The sequence below is a fragment of the Ambystoma mexicanum genome, chromosome 7p (genome assembly GCF_040938575.1).
Source record: "Ambystoma mexicanum isolate Mex_15411 chromosome 7p, UKY_AmexF1_1, whole genome shotgun sequence".
Taxonomy (NCBI): Eukaryota; Metazoa; Chordata; class Amphibia; order Caudata; family Ambystomatidae; genus Ambystoma; species Ambystoma mexicanum.
Window position 1 is genome coordinate 465,173,774 of NC_090939.1, and position 24,090 is coordinate 465,197,863.

A 24,090-nucleotide genomic window follows, 5' to 3' on the forward strand; every position below is an offset into this window, starting at 1 on the left:
GAGCAACATCTGAATTTTTGGGATAGCTGAAGGAGAGGAGGGCCTCAGAATGGACCTGTACTTGGAACTATTCTCAGATGTTTTGAAGATCAGAGGGCTCTCCATGTGGGTCACATTTGAGAGGGCGCATAGGGTGCCAGGTAGAAGGGCCACGGTCTGAGCTCCGCTGTTGCCCATACTGGTGAAGCTATTGAACTATAGAGATAGGGATGCGACTTCTCCACGATACACAAAGGTCATCGAGCTACAATCTGCTGGGGTATGCGAATACTGGTCTTCCCGGACTTCGCCCTCGAGGTGCAGAAACAACGGAAGTGTTATGAAGGTGTGAGGAGAAGACTTTGTGACCTTGGCCTGAAATACATGCTGTTCTATCCTGGGGAAATGAGCGTGCTGCACTTCTTCTAACGACCAACTGAGGTGTGGGACTGGTTGGATTCCGAATATGGGGACGAGGCTCAATCGCAGCATGTGAGTGGTCATGGTCCTGGACGGAATGGGGGTGATGGGGCATTGCCCGCAGAAGAGAAAATCCAGCCGCGGGGATGGGCTCTGGTAAAGTGTATGTAACAGAAGATGGCACATTGGAATTGAAGGGGGGGGGGGTCTCTGGCGCAGGACCCCGTCTGGGACTGCACTATATATATGTTGGATGCTGGTACTCAGGGTTTGACACGGGCAGGGCACACTGGCTGAGAATAGTGTCAAGGTACATTGCTTGTGATTACTTTTTCCTTTGCTCTTCTTTGGGGAGGATGTTTTCATTTTGTGGTTGTTTGTGAGCAAAATAAAGGGTGTGCAACTTGCAGGGGCATGGAAGGCCTGGACTCAAGGCTATAGGTGGTGCGTGGGGGCCTTGCTGATTGAATTGAAATGGGGGGGGGACTTGCTGGGCTGAACATCTGGTGCACCGCGAGGTGTTCTACTTTTACTATCTGGGTGAGTGTCCGGAGCAGAATGGCGCAGCCGACCGCAGTGTTCTACCTTCGCCCATTCCTCTGACTGGTTTGGTCGGCCATGGGTGCTGAAGGTGAACCTAAAGTTAAGGATGGGTGGCTTTTGGGGGAAGTCTGGAGTGGAGGGTGCATCCAATGTTGGGGGGTTGCAGGCGCAGGGTGTGGGGATAATGTTCCAAGGGATTTTGGGGAGGTAGAGGTTGAGCGTGTATGTTTTTTTCTGGGAAGAGGAGTTTCTTGGAGCCAACTCTATAGTGGGTGGATCAGACTGTCGCATTTCGGGTGGAATGGATGGGGTGAAGGTAATTACTGGAAATTTTATTTGCATGTTGAACTGCGCACTGGATGTTGCCAGTGCCACGGTTAGACAGCTAGGTACGGTGACAAGATCACTGTCGTGGATATTTGAAAAGCTTTGTTTTAGACGTCTGGAGGGTGTTACATGGAAATGAGCACAGCTATTCATATTTCTCAGCGGTTCATGGGTCCTACTCGCAAATTGACTATATGTTGGTGGGTGAGAAGTTTGATAGGATCTCACCAGCTGAATACTTGGACAGGACACTGTCGGTTATTTTCCCCATTTTGGTGGGGCTGGTCAAGAGTGGCACTGTTCTGCATGTACCCAAGTGGAAGTTCAATAATCGTATGCTGGTGGGTAATGCGTTTCGGTCAGCACTTGGGGATGACATTATTAGTTCTTGGAGGATAATTGCGGCACCACATCTTGTAGATTCACTAAGTGGGAGGCTTTAAAGGTTTTCATTAGGGGCATATGTATTTTGGCAAGTGTAGGGGTGTTTAGGGTTCTCATACAGGAAGTTGGGGATCTTGAGTTGAAAGTGGTGAGGCTGGAGCAGGAATTGGCAGGGGGAGCTGTTGGATGGGGTGCTTGCTGACACAAAGTGGGAATTGCTTGTGGTGAGGTAGCGTGTGGAAGCTTGTTGTTATGCTGGGTACCTAACCCAACAACATTCAGAGGGGGACAAGGCAGGCAGGCTGTTGGCCTGGTTGGCTAGGAAGGAAGGTGGGAGTCGGCTCTGTGAGGAATAAGGGATTCAAGGGGAGGGGCCCTGGTCACAGATGGGGAAGGAATGTGGTCAGTGTTCAGGATTTGTATACGTCTTTATAGAAGTAGAGGGTGGGGTTTAATGCTCAGCATGCAGCGAGATGGATTGCTGAGGTTGGCCTCACTACTTTGCACGTGGAACAGCGAGAACGGCTGGGCGAGGACCTGGAGGAGCATGCAGTGGTCAGGGCAATTAATTAATTGGGTCGAGGTAAGACACCTGGGATGGATGGGTTGACGGTGGAAGTGTATAGAATATATGTTGAGATCCTGGCACCTAGGTTGCTGAAGGTGTATCTGGAAGCTAAGGAAATGGGAGAACTCCCTGGACCCATGCTGGAGGTGTTGGGTATTACTCTGCCCAAAGAGGGAAGGGACCCTGTTGAGTGTGCGTCATACCACCCATTATCCATGATTAATGTGGATGTGAAAATGATGTGCAAAATTCTGGCAGGCCGCTTAACACTCTATATGCGGTGCCTAGTTCACCCAGACCAAACTGGGTTTATCCCGGATAGGTTCACTATTAACAACTTGGGATGCCTTTTGTTGATCCTGGACAAGCACAAACAGTCTGTAGATAGGCTAGTGGTAGTCAGCCTAGACTCCTACAATGCGTTTGATTCTGTCTCTTGGGAGTTTCAGTGGATGGTGTTGGAGAAGATGGGGTTGGAGCCTGATTTATTGAATGGGTGAAGTTACTGAATAAGGGCTCGACCTCCAGAGTTCAGGTTAACGGAATGATCTCCACTTCATGGCCAGTACAGTGTGGAACAAGGCAAGGGTGCCCGTTTCCCCCTGCTGATCTTCACTCTGGTGATAGAACCCCTGGGTGAGGTGTATAGTAATAAGCACATGGACACTGACTTAAGGATGGGTGGGGGGGTGGATAACGCACTGTATCTCCATGTTTGCTGATAATGTTTTGCTGTATGTGCGGTATCTAGAGACAAATCTGCAGCAGGCCATGGCCACAGTGAAAGAATTTGGAGAATTCTCAGGGTTGGTTATTAATAAATCCAAGTCAGCTGTTTATACATTGCCTATTGATACTGATGGGGTACTGGAGCATTTTGGAATGGAAACCCCGGCGGACAGTTTGAAATATCTGGGTATGTAAGTTAGTGCTGACTGGGAGTGGATGTAGTCTTGTAACGTGTGGATGTAGTCTTGTAACGTGTGGATGTATTCTCGTAATGTGGTGAGGCTGATTGAGGTGTTTGACAGGCTTACAGATTTTTGGATTGCATTTCCTATATCGTTGATGGGACGGTTGGCATTGTCAGAAATGATAATGCTGCCCCGGCCCTTATTTGTTCCAAGTAATGCTGATGATCCTGAAAGCTGGCTACGCTCACTACTCATGACACTAGCCATGTTATTATAGAAGGGAGGACCCTGAGCATAGCTTTTAGTAGATTACAACTAACTGCAGGTAAGGGAGGCATAAGAGCGCCAGATTTCAGAGCATATTACTGGGCAGCCACTTTGCGACATATGATCGATTGGTTTGTTCACCCGTATAGAGATCATATCACTGCATGGATTATAAAAGAATCAGCGCTGCATCAAGTCTTGGCATTACTGAGGGGACGGGTCAGGGAGCTTGGTGGTATTTTTACTCCGGTGAGTACAATCATTCGGGTGTGATGGAATCCCAGCAAGGGTATGGGACAGAGGTTCCCTTTTTTACCTGTTATGTTTCTAGGTTGTGGCAGACTACGATGAAGGGGATATATGAGGGGGGGCAGGGCGTCTATTGGTTGAGTGGGATGGGACGGTACCAATGATGACTTATTTGTAGAGGATAGGGCTATTACCTATGAGGAGTTTAGGGGACACACCCGGAAATACGTTTGGATTTCCTGGAATTTGCAAGTCTAATGGCTGGGGTGTGGGAAGCCTGGGATGGATTTCTGCAAAAGCGGCACGTTCTTGGAGTGAACGGTGCACTGTTGCCAATATCCGAAGAGCGAGATAGGGAGAGGCTTCAGAGTTATACACGGCATATAGAGCAGAATGCAACGCCAAGTCTGGGGATCTGAGACTCAAATGGGAATCGGATATAGGGGAACCACTCGCTAATAGTGAGTGAGGTAGAACTCTTGAATATGGAAAGACAGTTTCCAGGAATGTTCGGTTCCAGTGGATTGAATATAAAATAGTGCATCATGGCTATATTACACTGGCAAGAGTGGTTAAGATGGTTGCCACGGCAGATCCAGCGTGCTGGAGATGCTGGAGGGAAGTGGGGCCTTCTTGCACATGTGGTGGGGGTGTAATCAGATGGGGAGGTTGTGAGAGATGGTCTGTTCAGAATTATTCTGCTTCATTGTATCTCGGTTAAACACTGCTTGTTGGGACTGTTACTTGGAGGGAAGGGAAGCCTGGGTAGAGCAGTTACTAAAGTCCTGGAGTTGGGCTAGTTCTCTCTATGCGGGTGATCGCCATGGCATGGAAAGCACAGGGACGGCCTTTGATTGGAGGTTGGGGCAGGGCAATGTGCTAATGGGTAAGGGCCTAAATGGACTTGGCAAATGAGGTACCGCCTGCGGTTGATACCGAAGTGCGATACACTGTATGGCATGAGGTCAGGGACAAGATGGAGGAATGCTCAGATCTGAAGCCACCTGGATGGGTAGGCCAAGTGGATAACACTGATTGCTTAGTTGGGCTGGGGTGAGGGTAGCAGGCTGCGAGGACAGAGCTCAGACTAAGGGTGGGGTAGGACCATGTATGGTTATTGGGTTGCCTCTGGAAATGTTACTATAGCCTTGCAGAATGTTCCACTCGATATGTATGCACTGGAATGTGACTCTGTTACCTCTGTTCGGAGAAAGGTTCAGTAATTTGTTTGGTTGCCTTGTATGAGAACTACGTTTTTTTTGTAATAATGTTTTGTATGTTTAAAAATATAAATAAAAACGTTCAACATTTCAAAAAAAATGTTTGGCCAAGTGTTGCACTGCATCCTTACAATGCTTCTCAGACTTCTGTGGTGCACTCACCTTCCCATCCCATGCACCCCCTAATTCCTTATCCATGCTGCACACACATCTCTGCCCCACCTCACTTCTCTTACTTCTCCGCTTATGCATCCCCCACTCCTTCTGTAACTGCACTCTCACCCCCTTCCTTTCATGCACTCACTATAGACTCCCTCCACCTTTCCTATCCAGCTTATCTTCCTACCCATTCTCCACCTCTTCCTATTGTGTCCCTCCCATTCTCCACAAAATCCAAACTTGCTGACATACATTCACTAATCTCATCTATCCTCCTCGCCCACCCTGAAGTAATCCTTTCTTTCCTTTACTTCTTCCAACTACTCTTACACTTAGGCTCCATAATGCTCAATCTGTATTTAATAAACCCTCATTCATTACTGATCACTTTGACTCTGACATTGTTCCTCTGGCAACCACGGATACCGCAGAAGTGGATCGTTCCACTTGACTCCACTACTCTTGCTGCCTTTCACACTGGCTCTGTTGCCTTGTGACACTAGTCGCACCTTAACAAATGTGGTGTCAACTCCCCTAATCTCGACCTCCTCCTTGACTACATTCCCACTGAAGCCCCAGTAGCACTTGAGGAGGACTTCATCCTCTTTCCAGCCCACCAACGTGAACTCGAATCCTCTCATTTTGAATCACTCACTTGCCTCCCTTAACAACCTTTCTGCTCACTCCAAGGGAATTCTAGTTGAAGTCCGGTCCTACCTTATCTCTTGTGCTACTCTGTAGGCCACCTCTATAAAACAGGCCTTCTCAGACTTTAACATGGCTCTCTGCTCTCCCCTTTGACCACCACCATACCTCACATACTTTCACTACTTCAACCCTTGTCCTCCCCTGGATCCCTCATCAGATCCACTTCTCAACACGGTCATGCAATACCATCTTCAAAAGTGCTGCAAGGACCTGATACCCCGATCCCTCCCTTTCCTCGCCCATAAAAAAAGCCAGATGGTTCTACTTCAAAAATCTATTCTTGTTTTCTCTAAACACTTCTTATTTCATTTTCTCACTTGTCATACAATCTACATCTGGGTATAAACACTTAGCATGTGATATCACTTTGTCCATTTGCAACATTTCCGGGTCCAGCACAAATGGCAACTAACAGTCCCCCATCCATAGGTGGATACCGGCATCACCCTCACTCTTTCCCCAATCCCACTTGTTCAATGATCAATAATAATAGTCTGTCCTGCTGGGAACCATACGGTGGTCGTACATCCAAGCCCTACCTCCAACTTGTCCCAGATCTCATGCCATACTTTATACCGCAACTCGGTTCCTCCGGCTGGAAACACTTGGTCCCTCATATCCATTTCAGCACTCACCCATTTGCACATTGCCCTGCGCCTATCTCCTATCTTGGGTCCACCCTGAGCCTTCCACATCATCACAATCGCCTGCTTAGCTAGCAATAGCCCAATGCCACGGCTTTGACCACCAATTTTGGTATTACCCAAATTGACCTTATTTATAATTGACCTTTTGTCCTATTTGACCTAATTATAGTGGTCCTATTTGACCTTCTGCACAATTGACCGTTATATTATTTTAGTTATTTTATATATGTATTGGGTTGATTTTGGATTATAAATAATATGAGGGGATTGGGTGGGGGGGAAGCAAGGAGTTTTGGATTGGGTGGGGGAGTGCGGGTAGGTTTCCAACTGCATTTATGTCCTAATTGACCTTTTAAATGGGGTCAATTCTCCCGTGGTCAATTGTGAAAAGGTCAATTGGTATACATCGCCATTTTTCCCTGTCTGCCCTTCCCTCGAGGCAATAGCCATAACAAGCAATGTTTAACCGTTATTTGAACTCTCACCGCTAGCAATCTAAGCAATTATGAACAGTCTCCCAAAAGCCTACCACCCAGTCACATCCCCATCCCATGTGTAAAAAAAAGTCCCAATTTCTCTCCTACATCTCCAACAATTCGGGTATGCTCCAGCAGCCATTTTAGCCACTCGGACTGGGGTAATGAATGCTTGCTGCACTATTCTGAATTGTATCCATTGAAATCAAACATTTCTGTATTCAAGTATCCTATTCCACTCGCCATCTGAGAGCTGCCCCCCCCCCACAATCTGTTTGCTTTTTAAGTCTCAACTCTCCTGCCTTAGTGCCAAATTCATCCCTATTTGCTGCACAGATATCCGAGACACACTCACCCCTGCCCTTCCACTAGTTGCAAAAGGGTTGCGTTCATCCCATGGATGTGCGGTTTCTCAGGGAAACCAACCCAAGCTTCTCTCACTCCAGCCATCAAGTTGGCGAACTCCAAGAAGTTCAGGCGGGCTGACGGGTGGGCACTCTAAAACTCTACATATATGAGGGCCTGGTCACCCACATACAAATCCTCAATGACCCCACCTGCCCAAGTCATCTAATCGATTCCCCTTTCTTTCCAGCCATTACTTGTTTCAATTTACTACAACCTAAGGGCACAACCGGCATAAAGGAAAACCTCTGTCCCACACTCATGGTTGCCTTCTACCATACCCGAATGGCAGTACTCACTGGAGTTGGGAGACTCCCAAATTCCCTCTCCCGACCCCCAAGCAGTTCCAGGACCCGGTACGGTTCCGACTCCTTCATAATTCAGACTATATTGCGACCCCTTTGCGGTTGAACAAACCAGTCTATCATGTGCTGTAGAATCAATGCCCAATAAAATGCTCAAAATCCGTCGCTCCAATACCCCCTTCACCTGCCAGCAATTTTAAAGTTCACAGAGCTATCCTCGGACTCCCCATAGCCCCTTTCCATAGCAACCTAGATAGCGTTCCATGAAGCCATCGAAAACAGGCAGTCTTCAGAACCCATCAAAGAAATGGGAAACTTGATCCAAAATTCAGTGTGCCTCTGGAAAACCTTAATTAACTCTCATATTTCTGAACATACATCCACTCCCAGTCAGCACTAATCATTATCCACAGATATTTAAATCCCATGACCGACTTCTCCATCCCATATTGTGCCAAATCCCTGCTAGCTTCAGCAGCCAACACATAAATGGCTGACTTAGACTTGTTAACAATCAATCCCGATAGCACTCGTAACTCTTCAACAGTGTTTATAGCCTGATCTAGATTCGCCATAGGATGCTGCATGTACAATAGCAAATCGTCCCCATGCATGGATATGCAGTGTCTGGTTCTGCCCAATAGTAGACCGGTATTATCATGGATTTTTGGATACACCCTACACAGGGTCTCAATGACCTGCGTGAATATCAACCAGGAGAGCAGGCACCCCTGCCGTGTCCCCTGTTTCCCCCACCGTGGGGAAGAAATGACCCTGTTAACCCATACCCTCGAGGTCGAGCCTCCATACCACAGCTTTACCCATTACATAAAGCAGAACCAGAGACCCATTCTCTCTAAAGACAATCCACTGAAACTCCCAGAAGACAGGGTTGAAGGACTTGTAGGAGTTCAGACTGATTACTGATAGCCTCTCCTCAGTTTGCTTATCCAGGATCAAAAGTAACCTTCGTAGATTATTCATTGTAGACCCTGGGATAAATCCAGTCTGATCAGAGTGAACCAGACTCTGCATGAGTGGAGTCAAACGACTCACCAGCACCTTACACATATATTTAAAATCCACATTAATTATGGACAAAGGTCAATATAAGGCACTCCCATCAGGATCCCTCCCCTCCTTCGGCACGGTTATTGCCAGTGCGTGTCTAGCATGCATTCTGGGAATCCCCCGCTCGGCCGGGCCTTAAGAAAAACTTCAAGTAGCTTAGGTGTCAGGATTCCACATACTCACTATAACTTCCACTGTGATCCCATCCGTCCCAGTTGCTCTTGTTACCTCCTGCTCATCCAACTCCCTATCCAAACATTCCTGCTGCTGATCATCCAATACTGTCGGATCAGTCTCATCTATCCATCAAGCTGCCAGTCGGGCATTAAACCCTTCTCATATAAAGTGGTGTAGAAATCTCTGAACTCCGCACAAATCCCTTCCATGTCCGTAATGACCGTACCCTCTGGACCACGAATGCCCTCATATAGACGCTGCCCCCTTCCTTCCCAACTAACCAAGCCAACAGCTTTTCCACTTTCTCCCACTCAGAGTGATGTCAGGTCAGATATCCGTCATAATTATGTTTGTCCAATAGCTCCCTCGCGTCATTTAGCGCCCCCCCCCTCTCAGCCACCAGCACACTTGCTTGCACATACCCCTCGCCAGTTCCTGGTCCAGTCCCGCCACCTTAATGTCAAGATTCTTAACTTCACGACTAAGGACCCTACCGACCCCACAACCGTGAATATACATATCCCTCTGATAAAGACCTTCAATGCTTCCCACTCAAAAGACCTGCTTGAAGTGGTTCCCCAATTATCCTCCAGGAACGGACTAATGCTAGCTCCCATTGAAGCCATGAATCCAACGTCAACGAACATCCGATTATCAAACTTCTACTTGGGTATAAGCGGACGAACATCTCTTTTTAAGCAGCTCTACCAGAATGGGCGAATGGTCTGACAATGTCCTATCCAGAGACTACACGCACGAGACCCAAAGGCATAGTCCATTCATGAGTAAAATCCATGAACCATGGAGAAATAAGCGTAACTGCACTCGTCCCCCTGTAACGCCCTCCACGCATCCTTAAAACGAGGTCCGAAACCACTGGTGCTAGGGATCTTGTTAGTGTACCCAACTGATCTGGCTTTGTCCCCTTACTCAGAATCCAACCAATCCCATACTTCTTTCAGGTGTTGAAAGAGGTGTGAGCGCCCATCTACCAAAACTCTCTGTTTTGCAGGAAAGAACATCATATACTTCATGTGATTACTGTGATAGCCTTCTCTTTGGCCTCCCTTTTTTCTCCAGGCCTGATAAAGTTTTCATCTTGGCCACCCATGCCTTCTACAATCTTCCCTTCTCTTCTCCCACCCCCAAACACTACCTTTGTGCCGGTTAGCTGTTAATAAAAAACCCACCAATGTTAATTCCTACTGCTAGTCTTCAAACCCCTTAATGAGTTTGCATTCCCTCTATGAGCACAAGCTCCCGTTTCTCTCCTCCATATTTTCTTTGCTATAGTTCTCTCCTTCAATCTCCACCCCAACCACTCTGCACTTCCCTTCTCTATTGCCCTTCTCTTCTTGCCAGGCAACACTGGATTTCCTTTTCTCCCCATGTTACAGATACACTACTATTCACAACTTCAAATCTGTACTTTTTCTCCTAAACCATGAAGGAACATGCTCTACTTACTCCAGTTGTATTATCCTTGACATTCTCTGACATAGCCGCCTCAGTTTCACTTGACTACTTCAATCACTACGTGTGCAACACATACTCTTGTAGGCGTTTGAGGCTACGGATAGAAAGCTTGACTTAAAAAAAATAAAAACTTTGCCCGCGGTATACTTGGTGAACTGGCAAAGTATAAAAAAGACATTTTGTTCACCCCTTCCCTGACTGCCCTGCACTTAACTCTACTGCACATACTACTTTGTATATAGTATGTTTGCTTGGAATACTGTCTTTGTCAGTCCACCACAGTTGCTCATTACCTTTTCCACTAATGTACACCACCCAATTCAGGAATGCTATATTGACGGTTGTTTGCTTTGAGTCTGTACCTTCAAAAAATAAATACAAAAATACAAATCCTTGCCGTCCAGCACCCCATTGCCATTTAAAATATGCTACCATTAGCCCAACCTCCCACCTCTAAAAGGGGCTTCACCTGGGGTTAGAGCAGCACATAGCTCATAACAGCACCAGAGGCACTCATTCCATCTGCCTGAGGCTGCATGCAGAGGTCAGAAGACCTTTAAGAAGCATACATGATCTATCCATGACCTGCTCAAGTGGTCAGTGCCCCCCAAAAACGCCATCTTTGAAGGTCTTCCCACCTCCAAAAGTGGTTTCAACTGGGCTGTGAGCAACACAGATCTCATAAAAACATGACCAAGGCATTTGTTCCATATGCCAGAGGTTGCCTGCAGCGGCAGCCTATCCCCTCCGTCTCCCCACCGGCTCCTGCTGCTAATCTGAGCATGGCACCCTCCATCCAGGGTGCGCCCCTAAGCCTCCTGTACCACCATCAAGCGACAAACAGGGTGGCCGGGCGAGGAGTCGATCTCCATGCCTGCTCTGCTCTGTAGCTGCAGGCTGGTGGTCCTGCCTCCCCTACCTGCCATTGGATGCTCCTTACCACTTTAGTACTTAACGCCTTGCTTTGGGCTGACTCTGCCCTGGGTGACCCAGCAAATGACAACCCGCTAAGGGCCAACCCTCAAGCCTTTCCCCCCAACCTCATTGGCTCTTCGCAATTGAGCTATTGCTTTGCTGTGTCCTACTATTTGCTTAAGAGTATCAGTTATGTCTTTACTCAGCCCCACCCTCATCATGCACTCCTTTTACTATCCCTTCCTTTCGTTTCTACTTCCCTTTTCATTCTCGCCTGCCGAAAACCATTTCAACTCTCTTCCTATGCCCATCATCTCTTTTCCTCGCCACCACCCCTCTTCTCGCTCACCTACTCACTTTATTCACAAAACCCCCAACCCCAAGTTCTCCTACTTTCAATTACATTATCTCCACAATCACTGCTCCTTAAGCCATTCATATTCTTTCTATCAGCCACCTGGTCCCGCTAGTCAATGTATTGACAACCTCTCCCAACTAATTAACTCCCTTCCTCCCTGTCAGGACCTCATTGTCACCTCCCCTCTCTCTCCACTCCTCTATCCACTGACCTTAGCACTCTCCTCCTTAACCACTGGCTTTCTTCTGTCCACTGTCTGCCCACCCATTCCAATGGTAACTCCATTGACCTTATTCTCATCTCCTCTCCACTCTCTGCGCCCAATATCTTCACCGCTCCTTCTCCCTCGGATCATTTCATCGTCTTTGCCTCAACTTCCACTCCAATCTCTCCATCTACCACTTCAATTAACAAACACAAGTTTGTTAATCCTCCACCATATTCCCCATCTACCTTTCTGACCTACACCAGTCTCTCTCCTCCAATGCAAAATTCACTGTTCCATCCACTGATAAGGCCTTCAATAACTTTAATGCTGCTCTTAACGCTCCCTTCTCCTCTCACTTCCCTCTTACTACATTCACTCCTAAACCCTTTCCTCCACGTCGTTGGATTACACCTACCATCCGCAACCTGAAAACAACGAGGAAAAACCTTTGCACTTTGCAAAGATCTAGACACTCCTTAGATCTCCAAATGTACCAAATTGCTCTTGAAATCTACTCCTCTGCTTTCGACTCTGCAAACGTGACTTCTATCTCTTATTTCATCTTAGTTATCTCAACGTAGGCGCCGCCAAAAATCTCTCTACTCCATCCTCGCACCTCCTAAAACCTCCATCTCCTCTATTCTTTCTGCTAACAATCTGCTCTTTACTTTGCTTAAACATTTTCCAACATTCGAAAATACCCTTGCAAACCTTCTATCCCACCACTTGCTCCCACCACTTGCTCCCTTTTCTCCACCACCTTTACCCTCCTCTCCTGCGACGATACTATCCTCTTCCCCCACTAACACATAGTGAAACTCATAGCTCCCAGTGTTGCTCCATATCTGATTTCCCTATTCAACTCCTCTCTTGACAGTGCCACTTTTCCATCATCCTACAAGTCAGCTACCATCATTCCTATATCCCTATCCTTAAGAAACCTGGTCCAGATCCTAACTGTCCTGCCAACATTTGTCCCGTCTCTTCTACATCACTATTCCAAAATCCTTGAGTATGTAGTTTTCAACAGACTCAGTGTTCCTTGACATGCACATCCTCTGGGATCCTCTTCAATCTGGTTTCCATCCTCTGCACTCTGAGTCTGCTTTCCTCAATGTCAGCAACTACATCTCCTCTGCTTGTCATGCTGACCGTCCATCTATTCTTATTATTCTTGACCTCCCAGCTGCCTTTGATAATGTCAACCATTATGGCTGTCTCTCAACACTATCTCTCTTAGACATCAGGGGAAATACCCTCACTTGGTTTGCTTCATAACTCGCCCCAAACACTTCAAGGTGTCCTGGAACAGCCTTGTTTCCCGCTCCCCCCTAACTGTTGGTGTTCCCCAAGGGTCCGTCCTGGGTCCACTTCTCTTCACTCTTTATACCTTTACTCGTGCACCTTGACCTCCTATGGCTGCTCCTATAAACTCTTTGCTGATGACAGTTCTTCTCCTTTCCCTCCTTATCTGACGAGATACAGTGAAAAATGTCTGTCTTTCAGCCAGCAAATACTGGATGGCATCTCACTTGCTCATGCTCAACTCCACTAAGACTTACATTCTCTACTTCCCATCCAAACAGGCTATATATATTCCTTTCGCTCCCTTCTGTTTTTCTCTCCTGACTACCTTACGTACTCAACAGCTGCTCGCAACATTGATGTTTTCTTAAACCCATCTCACAACTGCTTGCTTTTCACCTCCAAATCTGCAACCGCTGCCAGACTTTATCTCCTCAACGTCAGAAAAGACATCTTCCCATCAGCAACTCATCTCCTCTTTAGTACTCTCTCGATCTGACTACTGTGCTAGTCTACTCTATGGCCTCCCCAACTATGCTTTTCCACCTCTTGACCAAGTCCTCAACTTTGCTGTCTGTACACACTTCAACGTTCCTCGCTTCACCTCCACCTCCCCAATTTTCTATGAGAAAGGGGATGAACTATAAACTAATTCTCATCTTCAAAACTATACACAAACCTGCCCCACCCTACCTATCGGCCCATCTCGCTCCCTATACTCCCCCTCACTCCCTGTGATCATCCTCTGTTCACCTCTCATGCCCCTTGCGCTCCCGCTCGTTTCCACTCTTGTTCTCTGTGCTCCCTTACTCTGAATGATCTTGATCTTCCTCTCCCTCTCTGTACTACTTCGACTGTATTTAAATCGAACCTCCTAGGTCTTCTCCTTTCTGAAGAAACACTTGCATAGCATTCAACGCCACCAAATCTCATTGTCCTCCTCCCCCCCTATCTCTGTATGCCAATCCCACGAGACGTATCACTCACCCCTTCATCCTAAAATGTAGCACTTCCTCCACTATCCCGATCCTATATCATGCTCTACTGTCCTTGTCTCTGGTTCATGTTTCTACCTTTCCTGCATCATCTGGTCTTACATCCACATCCTCTGACCCATTCTGAAGGATACTGGTCCTCTACTCTGTAGATCAATGTTACGTTTTGAAAGCATTTTATTGTTGTGCCAAAAATGCATTGTTTTCTCTGTAATTTTCATTAAATAAAATAAAGGTGTTCTGTGTGTCTCCCATCCCCCATGTATTGGTTGAAATACACAGACCGCTATCTTCAGACGCAGCTTTGGGAGATCCTTGGTTGTAGCGTATTACAGGATACTAGCCCTATTAATATATACCCTCAAAGCCTCGCAGCAGTGTTTGTCCAGGCCAAGTAACTTCGGTTTGGTGTTTTGAATAACAGCACAAGTCTGACACGCATGAAACACCATTTCAGCGACCGAGCAACACCCTCTTCCTACTGGTATATGTGAAGTACAGGGCAATTGCTCGTCCAGCCCTGGCTCTGACCCATGAGGTGGCCACACTGTGAGTCATTACATGTGACCGCCTCTGGCCTGCATGTGGGTCAGCACACCATGTGAGCACCGGATGGCAGCACTATTTAGACTAGAGGTAGGGAGCCAAAGGTTTCATGGGTAGAGGTGATCCATGGGGTCTGGCTCCCCACCCTCAATCCCAAAGCCCATATCTGCCATCCTGACGCCTCAACTTCCACAACCACCCAATACCTGGCTTCTTCCTTCTTGCCCTCACAGCACGCATCCATACCTGATGTACTGCCTCTCTGCACCCATAACAGGAAACCTACACTTGGCTCCCAATTGTAGACTATCACTTTAAATGATTAGTCAAAATCTATCACACACTGTATAAAATATGATCTAATCCCAGACTGCCCTTTACACTCTTGACCACGCATCCTCTTATCTCTTGCTGATCTAAATGTGTATCAATATACGGCTTTAAGGAGCTAAAATAATGCTCATTTTCATAAAGGTGATTTAAAAGTACCTAAGTGAGAATATAAACCATACTGACAAATATAGAAAATCTTATATTAAGTGAAATGAATGATTATAGATTCATTTTCACCATCCTGAATGGAACAGCTGTTTGGTTGCACAGTATGCAATTTTTCAGGTATCAGACCATGCATACTCTTTACAATGCAATTGCTGGCAAGAACAAAGTACTCGGTGCAAGTAGATGATAACATGCAGTTCTTTTAACTGTCACTGGGTGGCAGAGCCACTTTAATGTACACTGTGAATGTAACCAAGGATGAGGCGAAGATTGGCTCGACTTCATGTGGGCCTTTCTTTCACAAAGGCATTCGGGCTATGCTGGTGCCAGGAATTTTCCTCTGACCAGGCTTGAGCCAGCCCTGGTTCCCCCACCTCGAATTTAGACATCTCCGCTGTCTGTATCTCTGGCTTTCTTGCAGCCTTGTAATAACAAAGATCCTGCCCTTCCATCTGAGCTTAATCCCTTCTTATTAGGCTGTCTGCCCATCGCCTAGGGATGGTGGTTTTGAGTTTGTTACAGCCCGTTTTAAGATACAGGAACAGGAGTACATTTCATTTTTTTTCTCCAGAGAATCGCTGGACACTTGTGGATGGCTGTAAAGATGTCTTTGAATCTGAAAGATGTCCCCACTTTTCAAAGCGTTGCTATAAAGGTGGTCATGGGCCTCATGACCAGACATTTAACTGTAGAGGAGAAGGTGCACAGTAGCTCAAAAATACTTTTTTCATACCAAAACGAAGGTTTTTATACTCCAAAGCAAAATGTTCAATTCCCTATTCAGTTTGGGATAGCAACATCAGTATATTATTTTTTAAACGCATGTTTTCTTGTTTTTTTGTACAGAAATATAAACATTGTTAACATCCTCCCTCCAACTCCCCCGTCCCTCTCCCCTCACCCCTCGGGTGGTGGTGTTCGGGTCTTCTTGCTTCGGAGCGAGTACATTTATAGAATGTCCAGGATTTGTATGTTGTGTGGGCACCATTGGAGCATGTAGGCACTTTGCAGGTAGGCCAAGATATTGCCCTTGTCCATCCGGGAGGCCTCCAGCGTTCCTTGAAGCTTTTAGGTCATCCATTCCAGAGACACAACTCGCCATACTTTTTTAAGCCAGTCGAAGATCGAGGGCAGGGTTTTTTGTTTCCATTGTTGGGCAATCGTGAGCCATGCTGCTATGATCGGTGTCATCACCCCCCTCTGTTGTGCTTTTGAATAGTCCTTTTGGTTTGGTTCCCACATTCCTGCCAGCCATGCCTTCTCCTGCAGGTCATCTGGCCTTAGCATCATTTTACCAAATTGGGCTTTAACTTCTCCCCAGAATTGTTGCAGGATTGGGCAGCTCCCCCAAATGTGTCTCCAGTCTCCTTTTGCGTGACATCCTCTCCAGCATTTAGCGCTAGTGGCTGGATACATTGTGTGAGTCTTTCTGGAGCGTAGTGCTTTTGCAATAATACTTTCTGCCACATCTCTCTCATTTGAATGGAGTGCGTTAGCTTAGGAGTTTCGTTCCATGTACCCATTGGTGTCTTGTGGTCGTTCCCAATGTTTTCTCCCATCTTTTCATATAGGGCCATTGAATGTCTTCTCCTTGGTCATTCAGGCATTTGTAAAGATTGGAGACTGTTCTTCTGGAGCCTGTATCTGCCGTCATGTAGACTTCAAATGAAGTTAGTTGTCTGGTGGCCGCTACTTTGTTGGGGTCTGGGGGGAGATCCAGGGCTTCAGTTGGGTGTATTTAAATTCTTCTGTGGCCTTTATCCCCACTGTTTGGCTGCATTTTTGGTATGTCATTACGTCTTGTCCCCTGTGCAAATCTCTTAACTTGGTGCAGCCTGCTTGTGACCAGCTCTGGTATGAGATCTGCTCCAGTCCGGTTTGAAAGTCGGGATGAAAGGAAATGGGCACATCGTTAGGGCTCCCCTTTTGGTCGCCACGTCGCATGCTTCCGTCCCTGCCCCCACTACCTCACTTATTTTGCAATTCGGATGTCTGTAGCATTTTGGTAGTCGCAGTAGATTGGAGAGGGGGGATCTTGCCCCTGCCTGATCCTGCTTTGCCCAAATATGTTGGGGAGACTGAGCCACCCACTCCTTTATAACTCTCAATTGTGCTGCTTCATAGTACCTTCGAAAGTGTGGTAGCGCTAGCCCCCCTTGATCTTTCCGTGCAGTTAAGGTTGACATGGGCATTCTGGGTGATTTATGCTGCCATATGAAGGTTGTCACCAACTTGTTCATGGCCCTGAAAAACAATCTCAGTATTTTTACCGGGAGTGTTTAGAAATAGTTTTGGTAGGACTGACATTTTTATGACTGTCATTCTTCCCCCACCAGGAGATGTTGTGAGGATTCCATTTCTCTAAGTCGGCTTTCAATTTCGCTACAAGGTTTAGGTAATTTGCTTTGTATATCTGTCCAATTGAGGGTGTTAATGTAATTCCTATATACTTGATGCCTTCTGAAGCTTTGTTCAGTTGAGTAGCTTGGGCCAGTTTGTCTATTTTTGGTGGGTCCTCTGTCGAGTTCAGAATTTCAGATTTTTGCTTATTGGTCTTAAGGCCGGAGATAGCTCCAAATTGGTCTTATTTTTGCAGGAGCGCTGGGAGGGAGAGTTCTGGGTCCGTTAGTGCTATCAGAATGTCATCGGCGAAGGCCATGGTTTTATGCTCCTCCCCTCCCATCATTATGCCCTTCACTTGGTGCGCCTCTCGAATCCGAATCAGGAGCGGTTCCAAAAATAATGCGTATAGCAGGGGTGGGAGTGGGCAACCCTGCTTAGTGCCTCTGGTCAGGGGTACCTTCCTTGTTAGGGTGCTATTCACTGAGATCCGTAGCGAGGGGGTTTTGTAATTTCCTTTGATCATTTGCATAAAGTTCAGTCCGAAGCCCATGCCCTCCAATGTGTAGAACAATTGAGTCCATTCTACTCTATCGAGCGCTTTCTCTGCATCCAGCGACACAAGGATGGCGGGGGGTGCGGGTGTGTTCTACATTTTCTATGAGATGACTTACCCTCCAGGTGTTGTCTGCGGTTTGCCTCGTGGGGATAAATCCTGATTGGTCCGGGCCAATGAGTGTCGGGAAAAGTCGAGTGAGTCTTTCCGTCAAAATATTCGTGTAGAGCTTAGCGTCCAGGTTGATTAGGGCTATTGGGTGGTATGAAACTGGTAGAGTTGGGTCCTATCAAGGTTTGGGGAAGATGATCAGTTTTGTTCGTTCATGGAGTCTGTGATGTACCCTTGTGCCCTAAAGCTGTTGTATAGATTTGTCAGTTTTGGGGCTAGCACCTCCCTGTACTTTTTGTAGAAGGCCTCTGGGTAGCCGTCTGGGCCCGGTGCTTTTTTTTGGGGAGGTTTTTGATTGCCTGTTGAACTTCCTCTTGTATGTCCCTTTCAACACCCTTTTGTCTGCATCTGAGATCTGGGGGAAGAGTGAGATTCTCTAAGTGGACCTTCTGTTTGTCTTCCTTAGGTGCATCTGACTGGTATGGGGTCTGATAGTAAGCTCTCATTATTTCTCCCATTTCCTAATTAGTTGTTTTCTTCTGACCATTGTTATCCCTTAGTGTTAGTATGGTAGTCTTGCGTCACTTTTGACGCTAATATAATACTAGTGTTTCAAACTTAAAAGCGCCAATTCTGCTTTCTTGTTTTGAATCAGTCCCAATTGCCCTTTGCGCTCCTTTTATTTCCCTTCCAATTCTTCCTCCCATCTTGTTAGTTGCTTATCCCTTTGTTTTCATTGCTATCAGGTCACCCCTTAGTACTTCCTTAAAGGCATCCCCTACTATGATGAGGGGGGGGGGGGGTTGCGCCTCTGTCATTTTCGGAAATGTATTGCTCTATCTTTCCCTTTATTGTTTCTGCCAGGAGGTTGTCTTGAAGGATGTCTAATGGGAATCTCCCTGACCAGACCCCTCCCCCTGTCCTGTTAATGTTCCCCCTCCCTACCCCAACTTCCCCTTCCCTCTGAGGAGGGGCTGGGTACCCAGGAGGGCTCGGACAAAGTGTCCCTCACGCCTAGCCCCCTATCAGCCTCAGGGTCAATTTGTGGGGGGTCCTAAACCCCACTAAGAATTCCAACATCGCCCTTCCACCTACTCCCCTAGGCCTTGAGTTATGTTATTCCAGGTGGTTTCCCACCCCCTTGCCATGAATTCATGGGTTCCATGCCTTGCGTTCTTACTTGTGAATTGTCGAGGAGTAGGTGATCTTCATTTTCTCCTTCCTCCTCTGTTCTTACTCGCAACCGTTTTCCAATTCCATTCCAGCTTGTTGAGGACTTAAGCTTTCCCTTGTGCTTGATCGTCTCCATCGTCCTGATGCAAGCCTAAAATTTGTTCATCTTCCTCACATGAAGTGATTCAGTGCTGCCTCCCATCCCATGTTTAAAGGAGTCCGAAAGGAAAGGTCCCTTTGTGTCGCACTTGGTTGGTCATTAGGTGTTGAACTACTGGGCCCCTTTTTTCCTTCTCTTCAGGAGTGTGGATTGGGCAAGGTCCTGATATGGTTGTACTTCCTGACCATTTATTGCAGCAGGCCTGCCTTTCTTATTTTTTATAATATTTGCTCCTTTTGGGAGTAGGGCGATATTGTTGCCAGCACGTCTCTTGGGCGTGCAACCATGTTAGGATGGTCCCACTCGGTGACGTCTATCGCTCTGGACGAGAGTTTCCATATCTTCTGCTAGGATTTCTGCAAAGAGTTGGAGAACCATTTCTGATAGGTCTTCATCCGCAACTGTTTCTGATAGATTTTTGATTCTGATATCTGACCTTCTCGATCTGTTTTCCAAGTCTTCGCATTGGAGTTTGAGGTTGTTGGAGATGCAACTAGTTGTTCCAGCACCTTATCCGATTTTTTTCAGTGTTGGATTTTTTCAGTGTCGTCCTCTATTTGTTGCGCTACTTTTTCTATCGAGTCCGTCCTCCCTTCCAGTTTCGTGATGTCCATCTTTACCTCCTCCTTATAGTGTCTGAAATTGTTCCTGGAAAGAGAGCAAAAATTGGTTCTGGAATTCTTTGAAGCAGTTTTGCATGTCCGTTTTAGTCATGGTATTGTCTCCCATGAAGCATCACCCCATCACGTTGTGTTGTCCGCACTCTGGAGCTGTTTTAGGCTTTTGGCCTGTTTCCCTTGGGGGGAGGATTGGGCTGGAGTTGTGGTTTTCAGTCTGGATTGTGACATCAATGCTATTGCTGCAGCACTTGATTGGCTCCTATCATCTGAGTTATGCACCAAGTTGTGTGGTATCCGATGTACTGAGGGGTTGTGAATAGGTCTCTCTTCGCTTTTTGGCTCTGAGCGTCTGCGGCGTGAGATTGCAGGACCCGCTCTTCTCCTCTTCGGTTTGGCTGGGTTTGTCCAGTTAAATTGGAGGTTAGATCTTCTCCTTGCGGTCTGGCGTCTGGGGAGGGGCTGCTGTTGCTTTGAACGCCCCAGCCCGGTACAAATTTATGGGTGCTATGCCTTGGCGGGCGGTGGAGATGCTTTGTTTGTTGACCCGGTTCTGTTGTGATCTTACACTATGTTTATTGGACTTGTTGGGTCCGTGACCGGGTTCCCCCTTTTTGTTAGCCTATTATGCCTTTTCTTTCGCCCCCAAGATTTATGCCCCTGTGCTACCTTGCATATTTCTGGGGTGTTGGGGCCCTTTCATTCAGCGAGTAACGTTGCCCTCGGTGTGCTTATGAAGTCCCACCTTTGGTGATTCGTTCGTGTGATGGGGTGTTGGCTAGTGCACCCTCAATCGCTTCCGCCACTGTCCCAGGCCTTGGTGCGTTCCTGCTGATGAAGGGGACTCTATCATTTGGCCTATACTGTGTTGTGGGCCAATGATGTTCTCTTTGTTCCACTTGTCAGTCTGCCCATTGCGCCACACTCACTGTTCTGAGCTATCCAGTCTGGGAGCTACATGCTGGTTATTCATGTGACCATATACTGAATATTTCTGGGGCGTTGCTCTTGGGGGGGGGGGGGGGGGGTGTAATTTTTATTGTCCGGCGTTATCTAGGTATGCTGTTGTTGAGTGTGCAGCTATGCACCGCGTTGAAGCTTTGGGATGTTTACGCCTGTCCCTTGCCCTGCGTCCGATGCCCTCCGGGACCTGTGCTTATACTTCGCTGGGTGCAAGGAGTTTTGCTGGTCTTGTCACACCGGACCGTTACGATAATCTGGTTGTGGCGGATTCTGTGTCCCTTTAATGTTTATGAAGCCGCCCCCCGACTGGGACTCCTTTTTCGGGGGCGCAATGCCTCTGTGCTTGATGGAACCCCGGTGGGAGGGGTTGCTTGCACGGGTCTCCTGCGCACCTTTCCAGAAGTTCCCCACTCCCTTGGGGGTTCCCTCCTGATCTGTTTTTTGTGCTCCTTGGGGGGGGGGGGGACCGCTCCTCAGATGATTGCTGGCCAACTGTGCGTCCCTTCCTTCCTCCCGATGTTGCGCGCCACTTACCGCACTGCCAGGCCTTCTCCTTTTCCCCAGCGCTGCGTCGCGGGCCAGCAGTTATGGACATTCGGGCGCAGGTGGCGCTCGGATGCTGTTTCCTTTGTGCGTTCTGGCTCCCCCTGCCATGGGGGAGGTCTCCAGGTGTGCGGTTCCTCACGGGAGACGGTCTCTATCTCTCTAACAGAGCCTCGGCTTCTCTGCTGCGGCTCTGGACTCTGTTTGCCTTTTCCGATTGGGGGACTGCTGAAATGCAATGCTTAATTGGCGCACCCTGGCGGGGAGAGACACCTACGCACGTCCTCCTCTTCCGGCCGCCATCTTGGAATCATCAGTATATTATTTAACTTGACATTTCCCCTAAAATTCACCTTGCAAACTACCAATCCGGAATTTACTTCTGAAAAATTTAACATTTCTAACGTGAATTTGGGTCCTCCACCAAAAAGAGGCTGTTCACTTTTTTTTCTTATCAGAAAAATTCTCTTATGGAATATTGGGAAATGTACTGCACCTAATGGCACTGATAAAGGTCCATAATTTGACAGGAATGTACTGCATCGGAATATGACTTTTTTTCTATGTATGGTCTTATAAAGACCACTAAATCAACGAAAATAATCAAAATAAACCTGAATTTCAGTAGCTGGAAACAAGATTCTCGTAATTGGACAAATCCACTCAGGTTAAAACTGCATGAAAACGAACAAGGCAAACAACTGATGCATATACTATGTCGTTTAGATTTAACTTGCGTTGCAAACAAATGTTGCAAATAAGCGAGATTTTAAGCATTTTCATCAAAGCAAGTTCCACACTTTAATTGTTCCAATCCTGACATGTCAATCATTTGTATTGTGTTCGAAGTATACAACAGGAGTGTATTAATTAGCCCATTGCAAAATAGCTCCTGGATGGTTGAACGTGGTTTGGTTTTGCCAGTTAACATAATGATTTTCCATTTAATAAGGAAATTAATGCAAAGGTACCTTGTCGCATAAAGGAGATGGCTAATTTTCTGTATTTTCTATATGTTTGGGCCTTTTAGTCATTTCTTTGCGATTAGTATTCTGTACTTTCTTACATGCTTCCTCCGTTTTAAAAACTGTTGCAAAGAAGGTCAATTTGAATGAAAATTCTGCTTTGTCATTTGTAGGATGGAGAGGAACTTCAAAAGCTTACTAAATCGGACACGGACACAGAAACTGATGAAGACGCTCTATAGCACATACCTGAAGAACTGAAGAGTTTGGGATGTACTTTTTTCAAATGTAAAGACTTTACAATTGAATCTTCAAGAATTTTTGGTAGATTTTAATGTATGACTGAAAGTTGCCCTTCCAAAGATCAGTTTTATTCACTCTCTTCCTCCTACTACAGTTTTTATTTTGTTTACCAAAAGCCTGTGTCGGATTTCAAAAGTGAAATAAACTCAGATATATTTAAACACCTCTGGATTTCCACAAAGAGAGCTTGTTGTGAAGCGCAATTCTTCACTAGGCAATTATACTTATTTCTTCTTTGACCATTGGCCTTTGAAAAAATCCTATACCAGGGAACTTGAGCTCTTATAGTAAGTAAAACAGGTTTATCAGTTTAATTTTCATACTACAGGTAAAGTATAATATAATGAGGAGATAAACTATGTGTATTCATGTGTTCCTTTATGGCTGGCTCTATCCTAATCTAACCTTATGGAAACTGTTGCCACTTCCTGCTGGGCCCTGAAACTGGCCCTTTCAAATGTAGATTCAGTGCTTAATTTGAGTGAGTTATTTTCAGGTGTGTGCACCTCTACACATTTTGCAGCACTTATTTGGTGCAGAAATTGCTTTCTCTGCCATCAAGAAGTGATGAGGAAATGGGGAGCTTGGGCTGCTGCTAAACTGCCTACCCTCGCATTCTACCTCACAGCCAATGCTTGCGACTCCCATTTCCATAATTCTACATCTGAATAAGGTTGGGAATCCGACGTCGTGCAACAGGGGTCCTGGTTAAAGAGGTTCTCTGTAATTCATGCATTTCCGACATACCCCTTTTCGGTCTCTTCATGGAGTACAATAGTTTGGCTAAAGAGAATGTTCCAGCATTGTCTTTGGGAGTGATTACAAATGACAGTGAGCCTTGACACAGGAGAGGGGTACCCGACTACAAGAGTTATTTAAGGCTGTGTGGTTATCAATGGGATATGTGTATGACACCATTAAGGTGCACATCAGTGGAGGAGTCAACTTTAATATTTGCTTACTTACATATCGGCCCGTTGCCTTGAACGTACTCAGCATTTTGTACACATTGGCCAACTCCCTTAAACAAATACCTTCTATGATATCTCGGCTGAGCTCTTTAAAATCTGCAAGGAGCTTGCCAACCCTGCTGCAGTCTCTACCTCTCCTGTCCCCTCCCAGGCCCTCTGCACTGCACTGGCCTCCCACTTCATCTCTAAAACTCAGGACATCCTGTCCTCACTCTCCTCCTATCACCCCCCCCCCCTCTCTTCCCTGCTCCTCCTCTGGCCCTTC

General features: G+C 46.6%; 1 protein-coding gene across 3 annotated transcripts in view; it reads left to right on the forward strand.

The window, feature by feature from the left end:
- Positions 1–23,019, forward strand: part of SLC35A5 (solute carrier family 35 member A5) — a 540,034-nt gene extending 517,015 nt beyond the window's left edge. For all 3 annotated transcript variants that reach the window (XM_069636487.1, XM_069636486.1, XM_069636488.1), the window contains one exon: positions 22,725–23,019. In XM_069636487.1, the coding sequence (XP_069492588.1) occupies positions 22,725–22,793 (69 nt within the window). In that variant the 3' untranslated portion in view covers positions 22,794–23,019. The remainder of the gene's footprint in view (positions 1–22,724) is intronic.
- The last annotated feature ends 1,071 nt before the right edge of the window (positions 23,020–24,090 follow it).